General features: G+C 37.2%; 1 protein-coding gene across 8 annotated transcripts in view; it reads left to right on the top strand.

The window, feature by feature from the left end:
* The window catches only part of LOC134755750 (cytosolic carboxypeptidase 1-like), a 136,938-nt gene extending 122,525 nt beyond the window's left edge, over positions 1 to 14,413 (top strand). For 7 of the 8 annotated variants that reach the window (XM_063692312.1, XM_063692313.1, XM_063692314.1 and 4 more), the window contains 6 exons: positions 7,892 to 7,979; positions 8,139 to 8,303; positions 9,336 to 9,512; positions 11,051 to 11,169; positions 11,537 to 11,578; positions 13,597 to 14,413. In XM_063692312.1, coding sequence (XP_063548382.1) covers positions 7,892 to 7,979; positions 8,139 to 8,303; positions 9,336 to 9,512; positions 11,051 to 11,169; positions 11,537 to 11,578; positions 13,597 to 13,675 — 670 coding nt within the window. In that variant the 3' untranslated portion in view covers positions 13,676 to 14,413. The remainder of the gene's footprint in view (positions 1 to 7,891; positions 7,980 to 8,138; positions 8,304 to 9,335; positions 9,513 to 11,050; positions 11,170 to 11,536; positions 11,579 to 13,596) is intronic. The other variant, XM_063692310.1, reaches the window with a different exon arrangement.
* Positions 14,414 to 14,458: the final 45 nt, after the last annotated feature.

Below are 14,458 nucleotides of genomic sequence, written 5' to 3'. Positions count from 1 at the left end.
GAAGAGAACAAATCGCCAAACGTGAACTATGTGTCATTGAAGAGTTCCATTCTGATCATCATCAGCAGTTCCACTTCATCAAATGTCACTTTATTAAATGTAAATGCTGGATTTGTTGATGAAAATACAAACATCACTATATGTATGCCTTTAACATTTGAGGAGTTCCCTCGGTTCCTCGTGGGTCTCATCATCAGAACTAGAGCTTGACAAAAATATGTCTTAAAAACTTAAGTTGCTTAACAAACATAACGAAGAGGACAAATCGCCAAACGTGAACTATGCGTCATTGAAGAGTTCCGTTCTGATCATCATCAGCAGTTCCACTTCATCAAATGTCACTTTTTTAAATGTAAGTGCTTGATTTGTTGATGAAAATACTAAAATCACTATATGTATGCCTTTAACATTTGAGGAGTTCCCTCGATTCCTCATGGATCCCATTATCAGAACTGCTTTTTGACAAAAACGGGACCAATTTATATGTATATACTTACAATCAAAAAAATAATTTTCAAAATCGGTCTAGAAATGACGGAGTTATGGAGTAACTAACATTTAAAAAAAACAACCGAATTGAGAACCTCCTTCTTTGAAATCTTGAAGTCGGTTATAAAGGGAGGGGGGGGTTGTTTTTTTTTCTTACTATAGCAATATGGGTACCAAATCAAAGCTAGTGAAAAGACAATTTCAAAAATATGTCTGGTTTTTTGTTTGTTTTATTAATAGTTGCAGTTTCATGTAACAGAAAATTATACTTTTTTCAACTTTATGTACTTTTCCTATTTTTGGTTATATCTAGTTAATAATTTTTTAACGTTATATTGAGGATATTCACAGTCGTCACTTGGTATATATTTTGGAATGATCCATTCAGTCATTTTCAATTTAGAGCAGTTCAAAGTCAACTGTGGATTGTGAAATTTTTAAATGTTTTCTAATAATTTGTTAGACGAAGTAGTGATAATGTTACAGTATGTTATATATTTGTGATCTACTCACAAAGCCCTTTCATTTGAAACCCCAAATGGTATAATTAAGAAAAAAAAGTAAAAAACTTTGTACTGCCGACTTTTTGATGTCACAGCAACTACCCCCACCACTTTCGCGCTTGTCATCTCATATATTTGTGTTCAGGACATCACACTGAATGCACTGATGCCAAATATATCCATGTTCGCGACGACATGAGCGAAAATCGATTTCCAGAAGACTTCTAGACCAAAAACCGCCATACTATTTAATTACTAAAACTTGGAGGCACCGAAACAATTATGTGTGCCGTAAGCTTTTATTAGTATCGTCTTTCTTATACAAATTATAGTGGTTCTCAATACATAGAATTTCAAAAAAACAATCAACCTTCGATCGCGTAAAGTTTTTCTTCTTTCTCTTGTAACGAGCAGATTTTTTTTACATCACCGGGAATTATCCGAAGATAAATGCTACTTCGTACTTACCGCAAGTAAATACATACGTACTAACAGTATCAGCGAGGTCTTTCTTCGGCCCAAACTACTAGTTTATTGTTGTTAATACCCGATTTTTTCTTATGTAAGTAGCAGCGATAACTTCAAACTAAACGACAGCCCTGTTCATTGCGCCTATGGTACCGCAACAATCTACCATAAAACACGGCAGGCGGGTTGCAACTTCTCGCTTGTTCGCTTTCGTTCGCGCATGCGGCCGGCGCATATTTTTTTCCCTGATTAGAGTAAAAGATGCGCAACCGGTCGGCAGACGAAGGCCGCGGCCAGGGCCGGCCGGCCTGAGGACCCGCTCCCACTAATGATGCGCCACAACCACTCCTAATTGGACGAACGCTCGACCACTCCATCAGGAAAAAATGAGCGCAATACATCCCGCGGCTATCCAGAGATAGACGTTTAGTTTCATTAAACTCCTTTAAACCTAAAATCAGCAAAATAAAATAACATAAAACGTAAAAAAACTACATGAAAAAGTCTACAAAAGGCAACTAAAAAAAGTGTGCAGCAAAATATACGCTGCCAGGTTTAGGGTTAAATCTCGTAAACGAAAGAATCTCAAAATGCTGCCGCGTAATAAAAACATGTATTATCTCAGGAATAATTTGTCGATCCGTCCTGCCTCGTTCATTTTATCAAGATCTTTGAGGTGTGAATTTAAAACACGGCGACCACGACGTTCTTGGGAAGTCATTTTGAGGGGCAGTTAAGTTTTTGTTTTAATATTACGGCACTTTTCCAGTTCCAGGACGCACTGGCGTGTAATAATTTATATACGGCGGTAAATAAATATGTGTGACTGTTTTCTGCTCCGTTACACTGTATATGAACTGAGTAACATGAATGCTATTATGCCAGCCAGAAGCACGTACACGATAAGAATTGCCCTTTAATAACGGGAGAGCTGTAGTGAATCGTTGTAGATTGCAGACGCACTCAGCTGAAGTTACCTAGCTGTAAATAATGACACAATTTAAGATGTTCTTTCCTTCCCGACAGATGCGGTACCGCGTACTCTACACAATGCAATAGCCAAGTTTACGTGTCAGTAATATTTGCCAGCTGAACACAGTTACAAGGTTTACTTAATTTCTGCAATCCTAGTCTTATGCCTTATCGGAAATGGTCGGAGAGGAAGTTCAGAACCGGAAACCGCCACAAACTTTTAGTATGTAGTTGGGCATGGTTATTGGGTCTTCAAAACTGCCGGGAAACCACCAACGCCGGATATCTACTTCAGTGGAATGACGTCATTAAAAGGACTCTCACCTCGTTGTGAATACTGTATAATGCTTCCAAACTATGTATTTCACATACACCTGTCACACGCCCGCGCGAACGACAACTAACTGTATAATATGATTCCAGTATCTTTCAAATATCGGTTTGATGTCAGGTGCACGTTCTAATTGGCCTGATTGTTTGGGTGCAATATGCAGTACGTATTCACAACGAGGTGGGAGTGATTTTTCCGCTGAAGTAGATGCCCGGCGCCGCTGTCTACTGGCAGTTTTGGGGACCCAATACCATGCCCAAAAACATAGGTATTAAAAGTTGGTAACGGTTTCCGGCTCTGAACTGTGCTCACCCTAGGGAGAGTACTATCCCAGCCAGTTCCCTATTAAACATGGGTTATATTTACAAAACCATACCAACCAAATTTATTGAATTACCTTTACTTAATTAACTTATAAATTAAAGCATTTTTTTATTATCATATGTGAAAACTTAAATTTTGTTTTTATTTTTGTCTTAAAAACTTAATTAACTGTTCATGTCTGCTCTTTTGAAGAATGAGAACTCCAATCATAAATTTGGTTCCAAATTTACGATCACGTACGTGACTTTATGCTGACAGCAACAAATCATTTATCTTTCGATTTATTATTTTGGTCGGTCGCGCATTATGGCAGACGCCGAAACGCGCTGATGAAAATTCATTAAATATGATTACATATAAAAACGCAACAATGCAGCAGGTCTCTGCTGTTATTTAATCAAAATTAATGGAGATTGCGCGTTGGCAAAATGGAAATTGCCCAACAAGCAAAATAGTCTCAGAACACATATGTTATAGGAATAAGACACTTATTAGATTCTTATATTGATTTTGGCGTTCGCAATTACTCTTATTAGGCCAAGCAATAAGAAGGTATAGAGGGAAATGCAAGGAACACAATTTTTAACTTCGTAGCTTTGTTTGGACTAGTGATGAACATATCAAAAGTCCCCGGCCGTAACCCTGGTGCTGGGGGGAGAGGGGGGTTTGAAGGTTCCATTTTTCGGTTATTCGATTATATTTCGGAAACTATGCGTCTGAGCGACTTGGCCACTTATATAAAATGAAAAGAGATTTAATTTGTTACAAGTTTTATTCAGTCAAGTTTTTCGATATCTTGTATAGTTTTTGAGATATCCGCTCTTGAAGGTTTATTTAGGGCTCATTTTTATCATGATTATCTACATCAGTAAAACTGCTAGGCCGTGTTTGGTAACGTTTTCGTATAAATCGGGGGTGCTGAATTCATTTATGGTATCAACAATACACCTTTCCGAAGTAAAAACATATAAACTTTAAACAATTAACTTTTTTTTAAACTCCTCTTCACGTTTAAACCGCTGAACCGATTTAGTTGAAATTTGGTAAATAGGTGTTTTAAGTCTTGAGACAGGATATAATATAGTTTTTATCTCAAAAATCATACTTTGAAGGTGTGAAATTTGGTGTGAGGGGAATTCAGCTTCTTCGCCGAAGTTGAATTCCTAAGGTTAATACTGTTTAAATTTAGGTTTGAAGTCATGTTTGGTATCATTATCAACTAAATCAAACATGTAGACCATCCTAAATATTATTTAAATAGGTTCAGCGGTTATTGATTCCCCATACAAATTTCCACCCCACTTTTCACACCCTTATAAGATGATTTTGGTTATAAAAACTATCCTATGTACTGTCCCGGGACTCAAACCATGTCTGTACCAAATTTCAACGAAATCGGTTCGGCGGTTTAAACGTAAAGAGTAGTTTTATAAAAAATCATTTTTTTAAATTTTGTTTTTACTTAGGAATGGTGTCAATGTTGATACCATAAATGAATTCAGCACCCCCGATTTATACGAAAACGATCCCAAACCCGGCCTAGCAGCTTCACCGATGTAGATAATCAAGATAAAAGTAAGAGCCCTAAATAAACCTTGAAGAGGGGATATTTCAAAAACTATACAAGATATCGAAAAACTTGACTGAATAAAACTTGTAACAAATTAAATCTCTTTTCATTTTGTATAAGTGGCCAAGTCGCTCAGACGCATAGTTTCCGAGATATAATCGAAAAACCGAAAAATGGAACCTTCAAACCCCCCTCTCCCCCCCAGCACCAGGGTTACGGCCGGGGACTTTTGATATGTTTATCTCCTAACTAGTCCAAACAAAGCTACGAAGTTAAAAATTGTGTTCCTTGCATTTCCCTTTATGCCTTTTTTTGGGAATTTATTTCCTGGCATATATATGCGTCTCAGAAAATGCTATTTAGTATTTGATCACGATTACTCTGATAATTAGCCTTTTAAGCGCTTATAAAACTAAGTATATAAACCACTATAAGCCGCACCCTCTTTTAAAAGCTTTTAGTAAGAGCAATCAGACTTAAGAATGAAGCTTCTTATAAATAGCACTTGTAAGCGCTTTTAAGATTGCTTATTAGGCTACTATAGACCCGAATCTCCTATTAAAGCTGCCTATAAGTGTAAATACACTTGATTCCATTTACACTTGTTACTCAGTTTTATAAGCGCTAATAAGTACAATATTTGAATCAGTTACAAATAAAATTGTTTTATAAAAGCATTTGTAAGTCGTAATTGAATCTAGTTTTATGCAAGCTTATAAACTCTCTTAAAGATACTACTTATTCCAATAACATACTGGCCGCATGCTATTATAAACGTAATGGTTTTATGAGAGCTATGTTCAATGCTGTTATTGTCAAAGAAACACTTATTGATTCGTTGGCAAAGTTATTATAAGTCATGATAACAACATAGCGAGTGAATGCAGTGACTATGGGACATTATAGAACCGAGTTTGCCACTAGTGGTATTGTAAAACACTTCGAAATGCTAGCCTAAAATGGCTACCGAAAATGACTAATGGGGATGATTTTGTTATTTTAAAATAATGAATACGAATGTATAATTTCTTATTTTAAGAGGCGCTTTAAAATTTCAACCAGAATCTTGGTATGTTGCATGAAAAATACGAGTTCCCTGTATGTTTTTGATTAACAACATGAAATAACGAATACTGATAAATTATAGTATACCTTACCTTATTAATGTCCAAAATATTATTAAGTATTTTAATAAAGTTTTTACTATTACACGAAGAACTGAATGAATGACTGAACGAAATGAACGAGTAAGAACTTGCAGAAGAATTGTGAAGTGCATAACAATCTAGTTTTATAAGAGACTAATAATAGATTTTGTAGGAGTGTACGGTTTTACAAAATGCCGCTACACGGCTGTTACAGTCGTGAGTTGAATTCCGTGAGGGTATTATTAGACTATTAAAAAACTGAATACACTAATAAAGTGGGCCCTTTTCCGGGCTTCTAAGCGCTTATAAGTTCGCTATAAGTCTATTGAAGATTGGTCTTAGGATAATTATAAAACCGTTTTTTGCTCGTTGGGTGGAAATGATGAAAAACGTTTAGAAATTGGTGTTTTAATAACGCGAATTTGCTTTAACATTCTTCTAAATAGATTGACCTTAAACTTGAAATAATTAAACCTTTGATTTATCCGTTTAGTATTCGTAATCGACTCCGATTGTAATTGCACAGCCAGTAAAGCCGTGGGTTATAGGTTCCAGGCGGCATGCTTCCGCCGCAGAGCTCCGCCGGGACGCGACGAATTCCTACGTGGTCAGTCATTCATTTTATTTAATAGCTTGTCATATTAAACTGTCCCTCAAAGCTCTTCCTGAGACAGACCTTATAAAGCCCAAGAATCAATTTTCATTTATTTTATATCAATGCTGTCGACGCGAGCGTGTCGCGCATCTAATGCGGTGACTGTCGCAATAAAAGCGTGCTAAGTTGTGTAATAAAATAATTAATTCGATGCGCGTTTGCGTTTCGTTTTGCCACTATTAGGACAGGCTGGTGAAGTACTCTTACAACAGAGAAAGAGATGCCCTATAAAATAACTGTGATAGTTACGCGATGGCCGCGATGCTGAACGTCTAACCCACATTTAAATAGATGGTCGTCCACTCTCTCTTACCTTAGGTACTCAAACTCAAAAAAATATTTAGCAAATAGGCCTCAAGGCTACTTTTACACGTCCTTATTTATACAAGCAATAAAAATAAATCATCAACAATCATAAAACACAATTTCAAATATAAAATATACAATAAAATATTATAATTATTTAGATGTAATGTTTCTAAAGGTCGAATTATATAAAAAATGCCATAATCAGAAATATAGGTATATTGCTAGGTAACCCAACAGTCTCTCCAGGTGTAAATATCTCTATGTGTCAGTACTAAAAAAACGCGTACCTATATCAACTGAAAACTGAGAGTTAAGACTTAACTTTTACTTTAAGTTTACTGTTTCCTTTTTTTTTAATGCTGTGTTTACCTCTAATTAGTTATGCATCACTGCATGTTTCTTATGGTTTAACGTAAATTAAATGTCAGATGTAATAACTGTTGGTAGACCTTAATAAATAAAAAATAAAAAAATGACGGTTGTGATAATTTTTATTAATTGCACCCTTAACATGGCTTAAAGATTCCAACTGGTGATCTACTTGTAAGCTTTTGACCATGGTTGATTACTACAGAATTTACCCACACAATAGGTAATTGGGTACTTAATAGTTATTGATTGAAGACTGGATGTATTTTAAACCTTTAGTTTTTTTTCGAAAAACCATCCACTTTTGGGTTATTTCTACTCAGAATCACGAGGTCTGTCGATTTAAAAAGGAATAGTGTCCCAAAAAAAATTACAGTTTTGTGACGCAATTTCACGTACATTTTGAATGAACCGTCACAAAACTGACATCCAAATTTTCTATAAAAAACTGGGGACACCTTTTTTTTGTTTCGTCGTAGTATCGTAGTCTTTCGTGTAGTCGAAATAACCCAAAAATTATTAGTTTTTCAAAAAAAAGTTAATGGTACTCTTTTTTCTGAAAACCCCCATATTAAAAACCCGATCTGGCAGTACAAATGTATATGTAGATACTGCTAGATCGCGTGTCACTTTTGCACATTTAATTAGTTCCGGACGACAAGCGGTGGACACATCCACGTCCAGACGACTCGGTGTCGGTTTGATAAATTCGCCGGCTATCTCGATCCCGTCTCATGTTAATCCTTGTTGCAGCCATCGATGCGGCTTGACTAATGAAGATTTAAATCGGCGATGGAGTAAACCGAGTCCCGTTTTGCATCCTTCTATTTATCACACCAAGGTACCGTAATTAAAATGCGTTTCATTAATACTGATACGTTTATAATCGTGAGATTTTCCAAGATATCTTTCCATCTGTATTTGTTATATATTCATCTGTATAACGATTAGACATGTACAATCGCCATTATTAACGACAGTATGTCGCTTCCTTGTCCAGGGTCTGATCGAATATTTGGTGCGCGTATGGAAGAAGCCGCCACTGGTGTACTGCGACTACCACGGACACTCGCGCAAGAAGAACGTGTTCTTCTACGGCTGCGCGGGCGCCGAGAGCTGGTGCGGCAGCGACCGCAACGTGCCCGACGAGCCCGTCAAATACCTTGTGAGTATTCCTGAACGTTTCACAAATACACTTCTTCGGGCTATTGCCAAATGTCAAGTGTTTGTACAAAAGGAACTCTATTTTACAAAAATAAGATAAAAATTCCACGACAAAAAATATATAAAGACGAACATAGACGCTCCTTAGTACCTACAGCTGCCGGGCTAGCACATGATTGGCGCGAGAGTACCCGTCCCCCTTTAATTCATACAGTTAGCAAAAGACGGGTAGTCTATCTCGCGGCGAGATACTGTCGAGTCAATCATGTGCTCGGCCTACAGTGTGCAATATAATAGCAGTCAATAGGAAAATGAAAATTAGGGAAAAACTATATAACTTTAGATCAATTATATATTGAATCTTTTTTTATAATTCATCTGTATTAGGTACTTGACATTGACATTAACTGTAACAATATTGGATAATATTGGTAATGTAGTGGTACTGTAATAATATTGGAAGTATAAAAAAAAAATTATGAAAATCGGGTTTTTTATTAGGTACTTACCTCGCGGAAATTCTTATAAAAACGTAACAACCTACGAAAAAAATACAATTGTGTACCTATACTATAATTAGAATTTAGTATCTTGCCTAATAACTCCAATCAAAGCTTTACATCTAAACCCTATATCATACAGAAAAAAATATTTTTTTCTATAAGACGATCTTCGTCTCAGAGTGTAGGTACTAGTAGTATTAGGACTGTTGTTGATTTTTGACCGACTACTTGGTTTGTCATGTCCGTCATGGGCGGCCCTATTAGAGCCTCAAGCAAACAAACAAAACCAAGTATTTGGTCAAAAATCAACAAAAAAGTCCGAATGATGGACTACTAGTACAGTCTGAGACGAAGAAAAGTTTATTTTTTTCTGGATGACGTTATGGGTTTAGATGTAAAGCTTTGATTGGAAATAATAGACAAAATACTAAATTATAATTATAGTACACTTTTTTTTTCGTAGGTTGTTACGTTTTTATAAGAATTTTCGCAAGGTAATAAAAAAGCCGATTTTTTTCATTGCTCGACAGATGCTCCCGGCCCTGATGCATCGCATCTCTCCGGCGTTCGCTTTGGGATCGTGTTCCTTCCGAGTTGAGCGGGAACGAGAGAGCACGGCTCGCGTTACCGTGTGGCGTCATCTCGGCGTCACACGCTCCTATACGATGGAGGCGACCTTCTGCGGCTTCGATCGAGGACCTTTCAAGGTAAAGGATGACGTTCTTTCCGAATGGAGCGAGAACGAGGGAGCACCACTGGCGTCAACGTGTGGAGTCGTCTCGGCGTTACACGTCACGGATTCAATAGATCATCTCTAAATATAAACGATTACAACTCTTCAGAACATCTTAATAAAACTCGCTTTCAGGTAAAGAAAATAAATTTTCATCTCTATTTACAGTACCTATCGTAAGTATATACATACGCCGTCATAAATGGAGATAATCACACAGCTACAATAATCGAAGTATCTATTACCACCAATTAGGTACGCAAACATTCACTCAAGTAGATGGAAATAATCCTTGTCTGTATCAGCTTACTGTACTTCTACATTGCAGAGACTAATATTCCGTTTTTGTCACTCATGTCAATCTTTCATATAGAGTTAGCAAAACATCTTTGCACGGTTGCGTTTGTCACGCACAAAGTAGAAGGAAATTCCTTCATATCATCAGTTTCCTTTCACCTTAACTACCTACGTACATATATCTACCTAACTCTGATCAGGAATCAGTTTGTTATTATGGAAATGGCATATATAATTATCAAGGCCATAAAACTGAAATTGCAGTAGCTTCCATTTTAATGATATTTAAATGTGATACATATCCAGGTGCACTTGTTTCCCCATTAAGCCTTAGAAATTGACGCATGTCTCTAAGATTAATCACATTGCTTGATTAAATACTCGAGGGCGTAATTTTATACCTACGTCGTAACTACTTATTGCATTTGGTTACCATGGTCGATAGCGTATGTACCTAGGTTATGATGACTCTTTTGCTCAAGTGTAGGCATAAGTTGATCACATAATTCCGCAACCTCGGAACATGATCGATTGCTTAACTCAAAAAACCGGCCAAGTGCGAGTCGGACTCGCGTACGAAGGGTTCCGTACCATTACAGAAAAAAACAGCAAAAAAAATCACGTTTGTTGTATGGGAGCCCCATTTTAATATTTATATTGTTCTGTTTTTAGTATTTGTTGTTATAGCGGCAAAATTTCAACTGCCTAGCTATCACGGTTCATGAGATACAGCCTGGTGACAGACAGACAGACAGACAGACGGACAGCGGAGTCTTAGTAATAGGGTTCCGTTTTTACCCTTTGGGTACGGAACCCTAAAAACGACCCTGCGTGATTCAATTTTCGGTTTAGGTTTCAATACGAGGCAAGTATAGAAATGGGGTATGTAAAGATATGGATGATATGGATTATACATTGGAAGGGTTCTCGTTTCTCAGGACGCGTGGTAATACGTCCATAGCGGTGCCTCGTTAGCCGCTAGGTAGATCTCCCGATAAGGCCCGCAACAAACTTCGCAACGTGTGTCATCTTTGCTCGCGGTCGTACATTTACTGAGCATCGCGCCGTCGTTTTTCCCGCTAGCCTGTACGTCATCATGTATGTGGACAGTGTTGAGGCCGGTAAAAAGCGAGTCCTGAGAGAACTATTTAATTAAGTTCGTTTACGGACGGCGGGTATGCGGAAGCGATTGCTGTATGTTTTTGCTGTCGACAGGGCTTCCACCTGAACACGCAGCACCTGCAGAGTGTGGGCAGCGACTTCTGCGAGGCGCTCAATGGCTTGAACGACACCGCCACCAGCGACGATATACAGCTCACAAAAGATCTCAATGGGTGATTAAACTTATTATTTGATCACAATTCAAATCAAGATACCATATAAAGTACCTTACTGTATCCAAATAGTGTCCCTACAAAGGAAAGAACTCCTACTACTGCCCAACGCAGAGTTATAGGAGTAGGTACACTTGCTAGGTCTGACTTTGTCGAATGATATCTAACCTAAAAATACTTTAAATACTTAGGTATTTCTAGCCAAACTAAATGAAGTGTGTGTACACTACATTCTATATGCTATGATAAATCAAGGACTAATGGCCCCTCCTTAATTAAATAAACAAATCTAGGCAAAATGCAACATGTTATTTTGCGCTACTTAGAAACAATCGCATGGAAACTTAACAACCTTTTTTTTCTGCAGAAATATCACTGAAATTAGTTTGAATGGCGAAGCAGTGAATAGGCAAGTCCGACCTCAGCAACAGAGTGAATCGCATGAAATAACAAAAGTTAATCATAACCCTCCCTCGATGTTGTTGTTTTTTGCCCTTTTTTCCAGACTAATAACCTGATAAATGCATACAGACCCTAGCTCGAACGGCGTTCTGCAAACTCATACATACTAATACCTAGTTCCTTGCCAATTACACCTCTCTCCGCTGTTAACTCGAGTTGTGTTTATTTTTGTAATGATTGTGGCGTGTTCGCTATTATAATTTGATAAAATAATAATTTTTTAGTGTGTTCCGTACGAGAATTGTGTAAAGGGCACACCACTGGATTTATATAGTACCAAAGAGAACTAAGAAGACATAGGGTGGTCACTTCATACATCGGTTTTGTTACCAAAAAGACTATTATTTTAGTAGTCTACATCGAGCGTCTAGTAGCGGAACTCACAATAGATGTAGCGGCAAACGGATCAAAGTCTAATGCTCAACGATTTTCAGCTACCGTAAAATGGTCCTACTTTGCTCCCTGGTGGGTAACTATGCTCCAGTTCAAAAAAAGGACTTAACGTCTAATATTTTCGAACATAATATTTTATGGTATTATTTATATACTCAGATAAACTAAATTGTATTTATATTTTCAATTGCTACATTAGTCATAAAATTAATTTATCTTTTTTGGCGGGGCCTATTAATTTGGCGCACAATGGGGTAACTTTGTACCCCTAACTAGACTATTGGTTGAGCAAAAATACCCCAAACAATGCGTATCTTGTGCTCCTTATTCATAGCTTCGTTTTATACAAAACAACATTTCATAAAGTTGATTTACCGATAAAATATGTTACATAAGATGTTCTTCTTAATATTCAATTCGTCTAAATATTTAATAATGAACATTTTAAAAAGTTATTCAAAATTGTCTTAAAATTGAGCAAAAATTGGTGCAAAGTAGGACGGGTTTACGGTAATATTATAACCGGATTAACCGGAACTCTATTTTCAACTTCTGGTTATAATATTAGTTATAAATTGTTAAGCAATACACTTCTCGTCAGTCGCGGTCGCGACACATGGGACATCTAGTGTCGAGTAGACATTAGTTCCGCTACTTGACGCTGGACTACGAAAATAATAGTCTTTTCGGTAACAAAACCGATGTTTGAAGTGAGCACTATGTCTTCTAAATTCTCTTTGATAGTACTGACCTATCACTTTCTGTGTTATGTATTCCTTAGAATTTCACGTAATCTTGAAATATTTTCTATAATTTATCATTACCTACAAAATATAATAATAATAACACTCGGTCGATCTGTTTTTTCTTCATGTTCGTTCGCATGGTTTTCATGTTCTCCTGTTCAGATTTTAATTTAAAATAGTTTAAAGGATAATTTATCGATTTCCGCTACGTAGGGTTGTCTAGAAGAGATCGCTTTTTAGCGATAAGACCGCCTGTTGTTTACCTCTACTTCTGATGCTGTTTTCTTTCTGTATTGGTTTTTATTGAGGTGTGCAATAAAGAGTATTTATTTTGTATTGTATTGTATACATACCCGTTGTACCTTACGTGACCCTATTAGGTAAAGTTCGCGGTATGTTTGCACATAATAAAAAAACCGGCCAAGTGCGAGTCGGACTCGCGCACGAAGGGTTCCGTACCATTACGCAAAAAACGGTCAAAAAATCTCTAATCTAATCTGATCTACTTAAATATTTATTTGTTCTGTTTTTAGTATTTGTTGTTATAGCGGCAACAGAAATACATCATCTGTGAAAATTTCAACTGTCTAGCTATCACGATTCATGAGATACAGCCTGGTGACAGACAAACAGACAGACGGACAGTGGAGTCTTAGTAATAGGGTCCCGTTTTTACCCTTTGGGTACGGAACCCTAAAATACCGATGCTGTACCTACAGTCAGCATCAAATAGATAGTGACGGCCAAAGTGGCCAAATATATTGGGACACATCAGGTTTGATATAATTGACGCTTACTGTACCTAATAGTCTTTTTGTTGCATCAGTGCGATCGCCGTGGACAGCGAGCCAGGCTCCGGCTCCGACAGCGTGCTACGTACCGACTCCGACGAGGACTTCGACTAGCATCGAGTCGATTGGCCGAGTGCAAACTCAACACCTGAAGGCCTACCGCGAACACCGAAGTTCGCACATTGTGAGCATCTTTCTCTGTCAATCTAATTGGAGTAAAAGATAAAGAAGCCCGCAATTTACGAACTTCGGTGTTCGCGGTAGGCCCTCCTCTGGAAGGGCACGTCGTTTCGTTACACCACAATCGATGACGATCTGATTATAGCACTCAGACACTGCAAGATGTGTGACCCATCACTAACATTATTGGGTTTATGCGTAACGTATAATGGGGTACCTAAAATTGATTTTGAACTGATTACAAAAGGTACTTGAGGTAGTATGTACAACTTCACTCATTTTTGTTTACCCGTATGATCTAATAGATCAACCTAAGCTAAGTAGAGTCAACATTGCCAATAGTATGAAGTGATTTCTAAACTTAATTACAGTTATCCCATTAGATGATGCTTACATGTGTGTCTACAATAATGTAATTATAATTCCGATATTATTTGTAACTTACCGTTTAACAGAATATATTGAACGTATTGAATCCAGTTACAACGCTGGTAGTGAACAAATACTGTAATAACTATCTAGGGTACAATTAATTTAAGTAGTTGTTTTCGTAACGTAGGCACTGTATAAATTGTCTGTGAACTGTACTCACCCTGTTTTGGCTTTGGGGACCGTAGGAGGTAAATTGTAAGCGGCTTGTGATCTCAGTTATAAATAAATTATTAAATATCATATGCTTCTTATTTCCATATTATCTAGCTTCAACCCTTTATAAGG

Source organism: Cydia strobilella, chromosome 3, assembly GCF_947568885.1.
Source record: "Cydia strobilella chromosome 3, ilCydStro3.1, whole genome shotgun sequence".
Classification (NCBI taxonomy): Eukaryota; Metazoa; Arthropoda; class Insecta; order Lepidoptera; family Tortricidae; genus Cydia; species Cydia strobilella.
This window is presented reverse-complemented; position numbering and strand designations above follow the sequence as displayed.